We start from the raw sequence: 16911 nt of genomic DNA on the forward strand, positions 1-16911 counted from the left end.
GGTATGTTCATGTAACAGCTGCCATCTCATGCTTGGGGATCGAAATTCATTCAATCCTATTTTCTTAGAACATTCATAAAACCTAATACCATCCTCTTGCTGAAAATATCAGTATGGTCCTGGGTGAATGCTTAGGTTGCTAAGTATGTTGAGCAAGGCTTGGGGAAGAAGACAGATACCAATGGATAACTGTGGAGCTAGGACAAAATGTTGAAGTCTCTTCCTCTTAGATCTGCAGAAGCTGCAGGCTCCCGGTAATGAGCTGAGCTACAGGGAAGTGATGACACAAGGATGAAGTAGGATGGAGAGAGTGGCCACAGACATACAACAGGACAGGAAGCAAGTTGAAACTTCACTTCCTGCTTTTCCTTCTCTCTACTTCTGACTGGAGATGCATCATGGCCCTGCTTGTGGGTTTCATCTGGTCAACTGAGAAATAAATCCTAGACAAGAAGATCAGAGGGCAAATAAAGGGCAATTAGAGGCAGTGGACACTAAGGAATACAGCTATGTTGAGGATCCAGGTGGAATTGCCAGGTGACTTACCAACAAAAGGGCTTAATTTTTTTATTGTCATTTTGTCTACGGAAAATCCCCTTACAGGTTCCAGTGTGATAAATGCAATTAGCAAAACCCACTCAAATGAAACAAAGAAGGGTCTCATTAGCCTAGCTTACCCCCTGAGCTGAGCAATGGGAATTGATGAGGACAGTTCCTATTCACTGAAGTGCATTTTGTGAACAGTAAAAAGGAAAAACTGAGAAATCAGGGAAAAAAAATCAACCTAATACCTAGTGGCAAAAGGGATGATATAAAATACAAAGCTTGCTGAAGAAGCACAAAGTGATAAATACAGACATCATCCTTTCCTGACATAAATCCAGCATTACCCACAAGCCAACCTCTGCTGTCAGGTTACAGTGATTATCAGCTGAATTGCAGTAGGGCCCAAGGACCTCATTTATATTACAGAATCCAACTGTACTGGTTGCTTTCTATATACAAAGATGTTTTGAGAAATTTAGCATGCAAAGTCATGTTTATTGTGGCTGCCCTGACCAGTCCAACCTTAGGAAATGCAATAGATGGCCATTTTCTGCACGGGCTTGCAGTACAACTCGTACTTCAGCAGAAAATTAACTGGTCTGACCCTTCAACAGTCCTGAGAAATGAACTGACTGCCAGGAACAGGACAGACTTTCCTTGTTGCCTTTAAGGTGAAAAAAATCCATATTTGCTACAAATAGTAAAAAGAAGTATTCAGCAGGGCTGAATCTCTAGCTATATCTGGTTGGAGTGGCTGGGCCTAAATAGGATACCAGAGGTACACGTGGTTAACAGTGGCAAGAGCAGGGATTTTCTCATCCAGAACCTTTGTTCCTGTCTCCTGAGAAAAGCTCCGGGAGATGGCCTTGTCCTGCACAGGTGGGAATCTCAGGGAAGCCTTTACTTCAAAGTCACCATCATCATAGTGCTTGTGGGGACTTCCATCTTCCTGCTATCTCTAACATAACAGTCCTGCTCTGAAAGCAGAGCCAGTTGTGAAGTCTTTAATTCAATTACTACTGAAGGACCTGTACCTCTACAGGATTTTCTTAATATTGCCAATTCTCGGAAAATATACAGCTATAAGCATACTTTTTTTTTTTTTTTTCACTTGGTCTGATGATAGAAACAATCAGACATTTCAAATCAGCACATTATATTTATGCTGAAAACAGTTAAAGCATGAAAAATCTTCTGGGGCTTTTACTTTGATAAAATGAACCTTACTGGTACAGTTTGAGTTGCATTATCCCTCACATTTCTATTGTATACAGTGCACTGTATACAGTGCATTTCAGTCTCTGGAAATGTTAAAATAGATTTTGAAGGTATGATATTCCACATATTCTTGGCTCCTAAACGATAGTCTCAGAGGCATCATTAATAACAAAATACACTGAAACAGTGCACAAAACAAACAAAATTTTTAATGCTTAAGCAAAAAAATGAAGCATTAGTTCATCTGGTCCCGTCTGAACTGTTTTTTATAGCCCCAGTTAAGAAAACTGACCGTTCTTCTCCCTTTCTCCAAAACAAACAAGCAAGCGCTCAATGCAGAAACCACAGAGCAGCAGCAGGCAGTGTGGGTGCCTTGGTTCATACACATGTTTTGTGGGGTGAGGAGAAAGAATAGCCAGAAATCTTTAATAAGCTGATAATGTGTTGGAGTAGCTTGCCAGCACCTTTAAACAAGAATCACAGTAAAATACCGAATAACTATTTGCAACAACAGTATACAGTACTTTGAACAGGAGATGGCCTTATTAGTTTTGGGTGCCATCTTAGGCTATCTTTCATCATTTTAATTTAAATCCTTTCAGCCTTTTAAAGGACACACCATCCCCTCACGAGACTGAGTTCACCCACTTTTCTTCAAGCAAAGACAGATTAACCAGCAAAGCAAACTACAAGGTTGAGCACTGGCCTGTTGATCGCTCAGAGGTCTTTCAGGAGGATATCTCCGCCTGATATGCAGGACATCTTTCCACGGTTCAGTTTAGCTGTTGCAAGAGACATGGCAGTGGCCTAGGTTATGTAGGGAATGATGCTGGATGGATCCTAATAACTGCGTTTTACTTGAAGTCTCTTTCTGAGGGCAAAACACGAAAGTATGTCCTGCTTCTCCAAGTGAGATCACAAACCCAAACTTTTGTTTGAGCCGAACAGATTCTCAGCATTGTCAGCTTTAAATTCTCAGCAGGGGAGAGACATTCACAGCTTTATTTTGAAGTCTTCATAACAACAGGTTTTTAAGGCTCTAAATGTATTATGTCTGATGTGGTTCTATCCAAGGAAGTCCACAGGTTAAGAAATCATCCTCTCATACGGTGGCAACATCAAGTGGGATCCAGCAGCATTTTCACTACACTGGATACAAGAAACTAAACAGCTTACAGGAAAAAAAAAATTGACTCATTCACATATGCAAGATTTCTTTTCTTGAAGCTTAATTACCATTTTTTCTATCTTGAAGCAGCAATGCCAGAAATTCAGCTGTCTGTTCAACCACAACCCAGACATTGTGGAAGCAGCTGTTTCCCAAGCCACTGAGCACTGACACAGGCAAGCTCTCCAGTCCTGCTGTGAACAACTCTGTGTCGCTCCTTAGTAGTGACAGATAATTTAACCTGGCTTCAAAGAATATTTTGTGCAAGCTGCTAGGAAACAAAATCCAAATCTCCCTCACCCAGTCCTCAGAAGGAGCCCCCGTTCTGAACCCTCCTTGCTGCACCTCAGGGCCTGTAAATTGATCCCCACCAGTCACACACTCCACTGGCAACTGTTACTGAAAAGCCCCAACATCTCCCCATGCAATCGTTTTTCCTCCCTGTTTTACCCAAATATCAGTTCTGCAGGTTCATCATATTTTACAGTTGGTTCTTGGATGACTCCTGAACTGAGAGACACTTTCACTTCTTGTACAGCTAACACAGCTGCTCCTTTTTAAAAGGGGAATGCATACAAGGATTGGAGTGCAGGGCCTGGCAGCGTGCCTCACCCTCCTCAGCTGTACGGCTTGGAAATTTGCTATTTAAGCAAATGCTTATCATGCTGAAAACTAACCTAGATATTTGGAAATATTTACAAAAATTGAAAAAATCCCATCAAAAACAAAACAAAAAACACACACACATGAAGTTTTCAAAAGGGATAAGTAAGAAACACATAGTCCACTGGAGACATTTTACAGATAGTAGTACCTACCAAAACAAAAGAAAACCTTCCAGGCACTTTGCTTGTCTTAATAAAAGTATAAGTCTGAGATAAGTAAGTATCACAGATCAATTCCGGAACAACTGTAGGAAAAAAATTATATCTTGTCATCAGCTCCACTGCTTGAGCTAGCTTCAGAGAAGCTTCCCAAATGCGAATCCCAAAGCTTCTAATTCTGAAAAACCAGCTGGAGAGAATTAGCATGGCTACGATCTACCATACAGTGAAGATGAGCTATTGTAACCTAAGAAACCATGCCAACACTGTAGAAAAAAAAAAAAAGCAGTACTTTCCAGCTACTGAAGCAATGACCAAATGCTACTGTAGCATCAGCTGAGCAGACCAGCAATGGAAGTGGCACAAAATCCCTTGGATGAGATACAAGAGGTTGCCCTTCCTTTGGTAAGCACCTTTCTTTGGTTAACCAGAATAAATAGATATGAGAAAACTGAAAATACTAGCATTTTCCTTGGGGCCCAGTTACAAAGTTAAACACCATCTCATTAAAGTCTTCAGAGAGTACAGTGTTACACCATGACAAAGAGGCAAAACCACCCCTCTTCTGGCACTCACGCAAAGGAAAAAAAAAAAAAAAAAAAAAAGTACAAAAAGACTGAAATACTGACTTCTCAGGAACTTCATTTTAATCACAAGTTCCCTGTAATTTCTGTCTCCTTTGCTTCAACAGCAATAGTTTCTCATGTTAAGGAATATGCAGACTTTTTTTTTTTTAAGCTAATTAATTGCAGAGCTAATAATTGCAGAATTTCTGCATTCTCACACAAAATTGAAATGAGAGCATTTTTCTTAAGCACTTCATTACTTTAAAAAGTGATCAAAATATGGCAATTTTCTATGATCATTTTTTTTTCTATGTATCATTCAAAAATGTCCCCATTTTGTTCAGTCTTGCTAGGTAAGTGATGCAAGAATTTGTAATGACCACTCAGGAAGTATCTGGGGACAGGCCTTTTGAGAAGCAAAGAGATGGGATGAGGAAAGAGCAGGCCGTTAATGAGTTTGCTGGTTTTCTGGGGAGCCACAGGAAACTAGATAGGCAACCACACTCAGCAGTGCTCCCCTCTGTCTTAGCCATCAGTAGCAGATTGACTTGTTCTTCTTAGAACTACATGGGTGCAGAGGGAAGCTGTCACCAAGGAACATAAATAGTTACAATAAGCATGCATTCACTCCCTGGCAGGCCCCTGGGATGCCATGGACCAGGAAGGAGATGCTTTTTCAGCCTCCTGCTATGGCCATGACCCTGCAGAGTGCAGCACTGCAATCCAGGATTTCACCACAGGGCCAGGAAGGGACATTTGTGTTACTGACAGGACACTCTGCTAACATCCCATTTTAACTTTATTGTGCTCATCTGTTCTTCCTTCACCTGTCTGTGAAGGGATAGAGCAGGCCACCCTGCCAGGACCCCACGCAATATTCCCCCAGATCAACAGAGACACGTCCATTGCATTCAGCGAGAACCTCCAACTGCCAGGACTGTAGTATGAGAGAGAATATTCTTTCAGCACATTAGAATATTGCTTAGGAAACTACAAGATTAAATCACTAGAAGCACAACCATAGGGTTTTTTTGCTGATTTGAATTACGAATAGAAAGTACGAGCAGTTAAGAGGAAACAAGATATGTTCTATACGAGAGCCAAGATTTTTTTTCCTGACATGTGCCAAACAAGGAGAAGAAACAGAAGAATCTGGCACCATTAAAAACAGTTTGTGGAGAAAGGAACTGAATATCTACAGCCAAGCTCCATGTGGTTTGTAAAGAGGAAACTTTTGTTTTATGGGACTCTCAGTCAGCCAAAATTCTCCCAGACGGCGTGCAAATGGATATTAGCCTAAAATCCTACACGCATCTTGTAGAAGAATCAGTAAATGGTGGGGAAAGAAAAGGAACACTACTAAAGTTTTAAATCGGAATTCAAAATCTGCCTCATGGTTTAAAAAGTTAGTTTACCAGACAGCTATAATGTCATATATGGTAAGTTTGTTGGAAGGGAAACACAGTAAGTTAAAGCATGAAACTGTAAGTCGGGAAAATGAGTTCCAACTCTGGCTTCACTACCAAGTAGCTCTATAAAACTTGGATAAAAGAGAAAAAGGCTGCCAACTTAAATGTGAGATTTTCTTTAACTTCATATAGTATATTAACATTGCACTTATGCTGTTTCTTTTAGCTTCTATATTTCCCCCACTCCCTGGCATTACTACACACCAAGTTAAGTGACTAGATAGAGCACTGAGAACAGCTAAATTACTTGACCAAAACAAACCCTACCTAGTTTCTTAATCAAAGTACTGACTGGAGTAAAAAGAAAAAAGAAAAATTAATATGGGACGGTAATTCTCATAACTGAGCAAAACACTAAAGCAGCTGAAATGATCCAACAGCTTAGCTGAATATTGTGACAGAATGTGGCATTTTTGGCTTGAAGCAGTAACTAGAAGTTGTATTTCAGCATATAGGAGAACAGAAATGGGCAGGCAACAGCTCTTCGATACATGTTGAGTGCTTATACCCTGGAAGAATGTTTTTCATCAAGAGATTCTTCTCTGGCAACCATCGGAGTCCCGTGTCAAGCATTTGGCTACGTTATCCGTAAATCAAGAGGAAAGCACATTGACCTCCAGCTTACAGCTGGGGAACTAAGGCAGCTCCAGCAGGCAAGACTTCAAGCTCTGGAAGCATCCAAGTCCCTGCAGCCCACTGAAGGCACTTCTCACTGGGGCAGGTAGAGGCCCAGGTAGCTCTGTGGGTCTGGGCTCCAGCCTGTCCTGCAGTAGCCAGAGAATGGGGCTTTCTAGGTGATATTACCAGGGATTATAACACATAAAGTGGAAACTTACGCTATCATGCTTGAGGGAGAATTAGTTAGTATCTCCTGTAAGAGGCCCTCGGCAACCTGCTCTGGGTGGCCCTGGTTCAGTAGGGGAGTTGGACCAGATGACCTCCAGAGGTCCCTGTCAACCTCAACCATTCAGTAACTCAGTGATATGAGGATTAAGATTTGCCCCTTTCTGTCTTCCTTTTAGCTAAGATTTGCGAACTAGTGTGTTTTCCTCCTCTAAATATAGTAGTGAGCCTGAATCAAATTTTTGAAGCAATCCATTCTGCACTCTGTATTTGCTTGGGTGCTCCTTGTATACCTTTAGGACTATCAGCTTGAAGGAGAAGCCCAAAGGTTATTTATTCAGTACTGTCTGTACGCTATGTGCATTTGTGTACAGTGCTCTAGATGGATGCTCCGTGCTTCATGTTGCACTGCAGTAATAAAAGAACTAAAAGCAACTTCTTTTAATTCTCGCACAGTAATATTATTTTCTCCAAACAATAATGAACAGAAGAAAGCAAAACCAAGCACTCAAAATAAATAAATAAATAAATAAATAAATAAATAGAGAGAGACAGAGAAATAAAGATAGTAGGAAAAGATTACTGGCATTTTTCACAAACACTGGAAGGAAAAACCACTGTAAATGTAAAAAAAAAAAATAATAAAAAAAATAAAAATTGTATTTTAAGGAGAAACCTGAAGCTAGCAGTTCTTATAACCACTGAAAATATTTCCACACCAGTCCCTTACAGGATGGCATCTACTGATGAGTTCTGGATGCTAATCAAAACCAGACCAGGTACAAACTAAAGCAAAGAACCCCCCGACAAAGTAGGTCAAGAAAACTGGGAGGGAAGGGAAACTGTTGCTAGGTGGCAGTGTACCTTAAGCAAAGAACACTGTAAATCATAGATTATTGAAAAGTTCATGATCTGCTAAAGGAGGTGTCATCTTCAGTGTCATCTTCAAAGCCCTGGTTGGGAACAGAACCCAAAATGTACACAATATACAGACAATGTTTCAGAAGGCTGAGAAGTAGCACTGAACAAAAATAAGAAAACCTGTCTTGAGACATGCTATTATGCACTGTCTACACTATAATGGCTCTCCAGGTCTATTACTGCTGCAAGAGAGCTCAAAAGCCAGTGAACTGAGCCTTGTACATCTTGAGAAGACTATGGTTTTGCTTACGTCATTTTATTCAGCCTTCACTAAACTCTTAACTGGAGACAAAAGCAGAGAAATAAGCTTGTACTGCAACTTGGCACAACAGTGAGGAGTAGACAGAAAACCTAAGTGTGCTGGTGAGAAATAAAGGTTTTTCAAGGTTATTTAAGAAACAGAACTCTTACTTTTCTGCCTTAAACAGTTTAACTCATCAGTTCTAATCTTTTCAAAATGGAAACAGGTAAAAAATGGTCAATAAAATTTAACAAATGGAGGTCGTAAAAGTGCATTCAGTCTGCATGACACCAACAAAGAGGATGGGGAAAAAGGCCAATCGTAGAAGGCCAAGGTAAGAAAGGAGAGGCTACATTTTTCTGGTATCCTTCTATCTGTCCTTCCTGATGTTCCCTCCAACAGAAAACTACCTTAACATATTGCCTAAATTAGCAGAAGTGGTAAAAAAGACAGGCTGATGACATCTTGTGAACTACAATTCGCTTGGTAAGAGAGCTGTTAGCAAGCTCACAGCTTGTCACAGAAAAGGATAAGATGTTCTTGAAGGCAAAGATAAAATCTATATTCTTTTCAACAATATCTATCTGGGTTCAAGAGAGCAATTTTTTGGAAAAAAAATTTAGGTGACTTACTGTATGGATTTGAGGTAATTTAGAAGATAGAATAAAAGAAATGAAAGGCACTTATCTCTAACAAGGCTTTAAATCCATGACTAAGACCATAACAAAATTATTTCTGAGAAATTTATCAAGTAATTCTTCTTATGTTAACTCCAATCTACTATACTTTTAAAGGTTTTTGTACGCCGTATTCTGATGCATTAAAAACTGGTCAGAAGTAATATAATCGGAAAGCACGTGCCCTGTCTAATACAACATGGTGATTCCTGTATTGCTGTGTCTAATTCCTGTATTGCTGTGTCTGAACTGTTCATAATAATTAAAACACCAACCTTACTAACCTAAAGAGTTGCAGAGGGAATATATTTTACAAAACATTTCCTCAGGGTAGCTCACACGAGACGTGTTAACTTGCAAGCATAAGCCTCACACTACTATTTCCAGGTTGGATCTGTATCTTTTTTATCTGGAAAACCTTGGGATGCAAACCTCACAACTACAGGAACCAATTTCAAAGGATAAATGGGGGTGCAACAGTCTTTGTTCTGCTTTTCTCCACTGTCCCTTTCCCCAAACCTAACGTGGTTTTTGTGGTCAGCCTGAGCTTCTTTTTCCTCCTAGTAATTTGAGGCCTCTGTAATGCAACGAGGGAGTCACAGAGCATCACAGCCTTGTCCCCAAACTGTTGGTTTTCAGTCACGGACATGCAATAAACTCTAGCAGCCAAAAATAAGCATCAACTTGAGCAATAAAAAGTTGAATCCCTATATATGTCAGTAGGAGCCAACCCCTGTTGATCTCATGCACGCTTCCCTGACTTCTACAGCGTTACTGCTGTAAGACGAGCAGGAGTTGGCTTCACCTGCTGTTTCACCTCCCACTCCATGAGACGGTGCACAGCTAGTGGAAAAACAGTTTGAAAACAACAAAAAAAGCAACATAAAGCTGGAGCTTAGTCATTTTATGAAGACAAAAGAGAATAATCTGTAGGCTAGGAAGTCATCAGGTTTTGCCATAGCAGAAATACTTTGGTGGGGGGTACACAGAAAGGAGTCTCTCTCTGGAGAAAGCACATTCCCCAGCAAACAGCCGAAATACGCTTCTTTTCATTAACCAGTAAGAGGGAGATCTTTTTGTAGCGTGCAGAAGGCACTGAGCCTCATTTGACATTGAAGTTTAACTCAAAATAAAATTTTCTGTGATTAAGGAAACTTTTGTTCTACTTCTGTTTCTTCACCATCTGTGATATGAAACCTGGCAAAGACTCCAATTAGTTTCCTTTGTGTTATTACTGCCACTAGCACTCAAACGATAAACATTTATGCAAAAGGAAATTCCTCTGCCTTTCTTTGCTGTCTCTAAATGGTGGATGTAAATACTTTAATAAGAAAACCTGTACTGAACTCACCCTGAAATCTGGTAATGCCAGATTATGCCAACTGCACTACAGAAAAACGCAATAGCAGGTTAAGTCAATACAATACTTCTTCTGACAACATCTTCTGTACGGCAATGAGTGCTCATAGCCTGAGTAAATGAAGCAGAAACATCCTGTGCCAAGAAAGGAGAAATCCTGCAACATCTGCTTAAGGAACATCAGGGGCTGATTTGGGGAGTTTTCTTCATTGGGACATACAAACCCCTGTTCTGCTCCTGGAAGGACAGCTTTAAGAGCTACACAAGTGGTTCTATTTCTCCTGAATTGTGACAGACAGAGACATCGTCCAGCAAAACAAACTTAACCCAACACTTAAGGACAAGGTGACACTTAGCTGTGTATATTTACTTCCTTAACCTCTTCATTTATGTATACATCTATACACACATTTGACTACTGTAGCTATCCTAGCTGAAACCCATGCAATTGTTGTAGTACAGATGTTAAATCTGATTATTCTGCTAAAGTTTATCTTGGCACCTTAAACACAAGACACAATCCAACATACAGTTTGTATGCTGGTACAAGCACACCAGCATTAGGACAAGATATTCATCTTTATAAGAACAGGTGAAGTAGCACCATTTTTTTTTTCTAGTGTAGGCAAGCCCTGCAAAGCCAGAATTGTTCATCTTCTCTGTTCAAATGGGTTTGATCCATGTTCAATCAGGACTATAATCTATGACTTTGGCCCTTATTCATGCAGTAATTTGCCAAGTCTCCTTTCCATATGTCAACAGGTTTCCAATTGTTTTTTTGGATTCCCGAGTGGGAGGGCAGTAGCCCAACCTGCTGCTGAATTTATTAGATTCAAATAGGAGAAAGGGAAAGAAAACTGCCACATGGAGGAAACATGAGGATAGAGAAGCAGGTGTGAGCCAGACAAGCAACAGGAGACCTTAAACTTGCACTAATCTGAGAAGCATGAACTAAAACTTATTCCCATTTTTAATATACTGCACGCTTTAGCATGGCTGCTCTTACTGCAGATCAGAAGCAGACAGGCTGCTGCCAAGCATCTCTCAAGACCATGCACAATTTCTTTTCTTTCCACATGCTTAAACAATAAATAAATAAATAAATAAATAAAACCACCTTCCTGGAGCAGGATGGCACTTTTACATCAGCAGCTTATGCTGAGGCCTGTACTACACAGAGGTCAATGGGTTTTTCCATTTTTTATTTCCAGTTGCTTGCACACTGGTGGTTTGTATACTTGTTAGACAAACAGTTTGGGTTTTGGACAAATACTTTATTAATCAAACGACAGTTTGGTTTTCTGGGCAAAACAGCATGCCTTCTTGCTGTGGCCTCCCATATAATTTCTTTGTGGTGTGGAACAAATGTCCTAACAATTTTGCTATAGGCTCCACAGGGATGACTTCAAAAACTCTGCAGCCACAAGAGTGAAGAAAATATGAAAATAGGCTCCTCAACCCTTTTTGCCCACCATCTACATCTGCCTGAAAACTCCACAGTAAAGGCTCTGCCTACTTCCATTTCCAAAAATGCAACCTATTACAACCCGACTAGAATTTCTACTAATAACAGGCACAGTTTTATAATGCAGCTGAGTCAGTATACCAGCTTCTAACCCCAAAATTACACCTCTTGCAGATTGCCCTGACCACGTCTCACTCCTCCTCTGCTGACCTTGTTTAAGGACCGAAACTTAAAGAAAACTCAAAGTTGTTAAAAAAGATGAAGATTAAATAGCTTGTGTTGGTTTAACTTGCAGAATGAGGTCTCGGGGGCTAAGAGGAGCGGCAGGGAGGAATGACACGGCCCGCAGCAGCCGCCTATGTGGTCAGCTGGGCTGAGACACGGAGCTGCATCCTAAGCAAACCTACCAAGTAGCTTGTGTTACAAGATGACCCCACTCAGCCACTTGCATAGATGTCTTCTCTGCACACTTATGAGATGGATCGGTCCCTCTACCTCAAATTGTTTTAATAAGGGCTCCAAAGCAGATGTCATGGACATAATCCATACCTGTTACATTCAGTGGCCTTCTGAGCCCAAAGCGAGAAATTTCACTCATTGCTACACACAGTCCCAAAGTTACACTTGTTGGTCTAAAAGCTGTCAGACTGACTTTGTGACTGCTTTTAAGGGATTAATAGAGCAATTTCTTTCTTGTACTTGCATGCCTACTACACCCATGCCTTCCAAAACTTTCAGTGATCAGAAAAAACAGCTGTATATAACCTAAGAATTCATTTGTGATGCATTCTATTACGGGATTAAAATAGAGAAGCATAGTGGTCCCTCCCCTTCTCCACTCCTCCTCCACCGAGCCTTTACACCCATTTACACCCCAGCTGCTGGAGATGCTGAGGAGCGTCAACCTGGGGAAAGCTCACAGCGTACAAGGAAAGAGGCACTGCACGGAAAGGGGCATTGTTCAGAAACAGGCAGGCCCGTTTCAAGCACTGCTTCGTCCCCCCCCCCCAAAAAAAAAACAAACAAACATCTTTAGCCTGCCTAGGCTTAAACTTAAAGCCGAAGCCAGCCGCTACCAGCTCTCCGCCCCCCGCCCACCGAGCCGGGCGCCGCCAGCACGGCGCACCTTGGACCCGGGTGCGGAGGTCGGGGAGCGCCGCGCACAGCCCCTCCGCCCGCCCCGCGCCTCCGCTCCCCGCGGGGGGCACGGCAGCGGCCGCCGGCCCCTCCGCCCCCTCCCCGGTACCTTTTCCTCCTGCAGAGCACGCAGACGGCCCAGAGGAGCAGGGCGGCGGCGGCGGCCGCCCCGCCGCAGGCGCCGAGCGGCAGCGCGTCGGGGCCCATCGCCTCCGCTGGGGCCGCGGAGGGAAAGTTTCGCCCGTCCTCCTGCTCCGTGCCGGAGCGGAGCGCGGCCGGCCGGCCCTCCCCGCCCACCAGCGAGCCCGGGGGGCCGGGTTTGGCTGCTCCGAGCTGAACTTGGCGAGCGGGGCCCGCGGCGAGCCGGCCGGCTCCTCCCCGGGGAGCGCCCCGCGGCGGGGGGGGTCGCGCCCGCCCGCCCCGGGCCTCGGGGCTGCCGCCGGCACCGGGCAGCAGCCGGCACGGGGCGACCCCGGAGGGACCCCGGAGGGACCCCGGAGGGGGCTCGGGACCTCCCGAAGCCCGGCCTCGGGTGTCTGTGGCGGGGGCTCAGCGCCCGTCGGGCCCCGTGGGCTCGCAGTGCTGGGCTGGTGCAGGGAGCGGGGCTGGTAGGTGTTTAACTTCTGCTTGTTTTGGGGTAGAAACAACTGATTTGTGTGTAAAAGAACAAAACAACCCGCCTCGCAGGTTCGTGAAACCTAACCCGAGGTGGGATAACCAAAGTGACTCTGATGCTGTGCTGTGTGAGCAGCCACAGCTGATCCCCAGAGTAGCACGGCCAGTTCTCCCAGTCCTTCCAGTCCCACGCTGCCAGCATCTTGTGGAAAGAGACCAGAGGACAGGCCCCAAATGTGAGGCAACTGAGAGATCCCCAGCTTGAGGAAGCATAATGGGGCGAGGTGGAGTGGGGCAGAAGGCCAGAGCGCTGGGTGCTACAGGGCAGGTGAGGAGATGAGCAAAATGGCAGGGTCAGAGCAGCCTGGCAGCCTTCCTGCAGTCTGTCAGAAGGTACGTTCAGAAGCACAGATAGGATATGAGATAGTATTTGCAGTTTGGTCTCCTTTGGAGATACTCAAAACCCGCCCTGATGTGATCCTGTGATCATGCTCCAGGTGAGCGCGCTTGAGCAGTGGGGCCGGACTAGATGATCTCTGGAGGTTCCTCCCAGCCTCAACCATCCTCTGATTCTGTGACTGCTGACAAGACAGAAGTTAGCATACCTTACTCATTCTCAGTTTCACAGAGTATTGCAAATTACAAAGTGTTTCACAATATTTGGTGATTTATTTATTCATCGCTTCTTGGAAGCATCACATACAACTCAGCTTTCTGAATTGCTCTGTTGTAAGTTTTCTGCCAATTGCAGAGACCCAAGTGTATCTCAGTAAATAAAGTGATTTGGCCAAAGAAAGCTTCCTTGACTTTAGCATAGGTCATCAGTTTTGGAGGCCTGGTTCATATGTGACATCTTGTATTGGGAAAACTTTGTGTCTTACTCCTCAAACAATCCTGTTAATTCCAGTGAAATAGTCAAAAATAGTCATTCTGTATTCAGGGCAACTATGATTAATATGCCTTGCATTTGAAGTGTCATAGGGTCTGGACACCGCTGCTTAAAACAATCAACTGTTCTTCCTGTGATCAAAGAACAGACACCCCTGTTGTGCAATACAATGCAGTCAGAGAAACCATAAGAGAAAATAACGTTTTACTACTAGCTTCTTAGGGCTTTTTGCAGGAACTCTGAAATCCCCAGCTTGGGAATCCCAATGGGTTTCTTAGCTACTTATCCTGTTAATTCTTGTGAAACTAGTAATTCAGAACTGAAAGGCCTTGCACAGTGAGAAATTACAGAGTCAGGTTATGCAGGGTGAACTAGTACTCACTTCGCAAGTGACTTATGCTGTGAAAATTCAGTGTTTTACTTCAATATAGTGAGAAATGTGTTCACTTACAAGTAAATAGCTAGGGCAGCTAGAATAATCCTTTATCCAGATTCAAAACAACAAAAAGATTGCTGGGGTTCTGGCTGAGGGCATGAAGAGGTTTGCAACAGCATTTTTTTTTTTTAATTTGCACTATTTATATTTGCCAAAAGTTACTATCTCAGATCAATTGCAGATGAAAAACAAACAAGAAAAAACATGCCACCAGCAAAGCACCACGAGCAAGATTATTTTATTTTAAAATACAGGGAATACAACCTGAAAGCTTTAAAGCACCCTTAAGTGCTGTGTACTCTTCTGTATCAACCTCTTGAAAAACCCAAGAGGACAGATTAATTTCTCCTCTACTAGTACAGGAATCTCAAAGCATTAGAAGCCCAAAACTGTCAGAAGTTTGGTGTCTTACAGTAATGGACTATCTCAACGCAGATCCAGCTGGATGACATTTGCATACAAAATGCACAATTAAAATTGTGATAGACGTGTCTGTACATACTGTCATCTCAGCTAACTGCATAAGGAAGGTTAGGCTGAACAGTCCCCTTTAACGTAGCTATAGCAGAAAAGAGGAAATGTGTTTCATGTTCAAGAGGTACAAGCTCAGTCTTACAGTGATACAGCCTTGGACTGAAAAATTACTCTTAAGAACCAGAAGGATTTTCAGTTTCAGGCGATCGTGAGATCTTTATGGAGCTCTAACTGCAGCATGGTCATAAACAGGGAGAAAGAATGTAAATGCTCTTATATTTGGGGAAGAGTAATGCTACTGTCCATCTGGATACAGCTGTGTCCAGTTGTTATCCTTACTCCTTGAGTGTAATTGCTGTTCCATGACAGTGATATTGGCTCCTTGGCAAGCAGCAAAATTTCTTCAAGAGCAGTCCCCAGGCTTATAAAGCTGCTAGAAACAACTGCAGTCTAGAGAGAGGGGAAGCCATCTGCAAATGTATACTGGGGCGGGGGGAATGGGGGTGGAAGAGGTGGAGAATTCATAAAATAATCCTTGAGGTCTGTTCACTTCAAAGACACCTAAGATTTCAGTAGGTTCTTAATACTCTGGTAGTAAGCCTAGATGGATCATGGATAGATGCTCAGTTACATTTCTCCTGTTTAAATTGTGAACATTCTGTACATATGCTACAGTTCAAAATGCATACTGTGTGTATGTTTCATACTGCCAATGTTGTAAGATGATATAGATCATATTTTTTTGTCTTATGAAAATGCAGAAGACTCAAAATAAACTTAGAACAGTATATACTGCAATCTGTACTGTATGTTACACATCACAGTGTGATTTTGCTATATGCAGCACATGGACAAATGCCTGTTCTACTGGGTAGCTTTTGTGTGCACAGGGATTTAAACTACCAGGCTCAGACAAGAGCAGATTTTGCATCATTGAAGCACCACTGAGATATGTGTTATAAGCAATGGCAGGAACAAGGCTTATTTTTCTGGTTGTTCAGTGCTACTCATTCTGAGGCTATTTTCACCACCTTACAGCTTTGTTCTGCTGTAAGCGTGGCAGTTGCAATATTGCAAGTCCATTCTTGTCTTCAGTATAAATGCATATGAGGTATTTCAGCCAAAACAATCTATGTATTTCTTTGGAAAATGCTAAGGAAAAATGCCTGCGTTAACATTGTTAGTGATTTTGAGAAAATGCAATGGCATCAGACTTTGAAACAGGGTCAACAAATTAACCTCTGTGTCAGAGATAAGCTATCCAAATTTATTTAGGTTGTAAGCCACACAAGAAGAGAGGTTTTGTGTACTCTTCAGCAGCTTGCTGGACTTTTGGTGCATAATTCCGTGAAGATGCCACTGGAACTGGGTCTGCTTCCTGCTCTCAGCTCAGCAGCTGTTTTCTCTGAAAGTGAAGCCCTGAGCTAATAGAGATCAGGCTGAATTCAGGGCAGCAGAACTCAAAGCCTTTTTGTTCACTGCTCTCCGTGTCCCTTCCTGCTGGAAGGCAGGCAAAGGGAAGTGCAGTAATTTAAACGTGGGATAAAAAGGCTACAGACCTGTCAAATCTCACGCACTACATTTAAGACTCATACCTTTGATTCTTGCCTCGTGCTCTCCCTCTAGCCTTGTATTCTCTCCTTAGTGAACAGATCAATCTGCATTTAAAGCTTTTGTAGTGCAGCACCACAGCCTCTCTCCTGTGATCTCCTGTGTCAATCACGGCTGCTTGGCCTAATCTGTGAGCAAGACCCCACACCGAGAGGGATGAGGAGTCTCACTCATCTTCCCCCATGTGCACTTCATATGTTGTAGGTCCACTTCCCTCAGTCATGCAGACTGATATGCCAGACACATGTGGGCTCTCTTACCATCTCAAGGAAAGTACAGAATAACACAGTTACATGTTATTATCTACAAAGATCACCAAGTCCAACTGCCTGAACACTCAGGGCTACCCAAAATTTAAAGCTTATTATTGAGTGCAATACCCAAAAATGCCTCTTGAACACTGGCAGGCCTGGGGCATCAATCACCTCTCTAGGAAGCCTGTTCTGGTGTCT

At 42.7% G+C, this 16911-nt stretch overlaps 1 protein-coding gene across 1 annotated transcript in view; it reads right to left on the minus strand.

Moving 5' to 3' along the window:
* The window catches only part of LOC116486476 (cytochrome P450 7B1), a 120248-nt gene extending 107563 nt beyond the window's left edge, over positions 1–12685 (minus strand). Inside the window, exon 1 of the mRNA XM_032182744.1 lies at positions 12544–12685. Coding sequence (XP_032038635.1) covers positions 12544–12641 — 98 coding nt within the window. The 5' untranslated portion in view covers positions 12642–12685. The remainder of the gene's footprint in view (positions 1–12543) is intronic.
* Between the last annotated feature and the right edge of the window lie 4226 nt (positions 12686–16911).

The sequence above is a fragment of the Aythya fuligula genome, chromosome 2, assembly GCF_009819795.1.
Source record: "Aythya fuligula isolate bAytFul2 chromosome 2, bAytFul2.pri, whole genome shotgun sequence".
NCBI lineage: Eukaryota > Metazoa > Chordata > Aves > Anseriformes > Anatidae > Aythya > Aythya fuligula.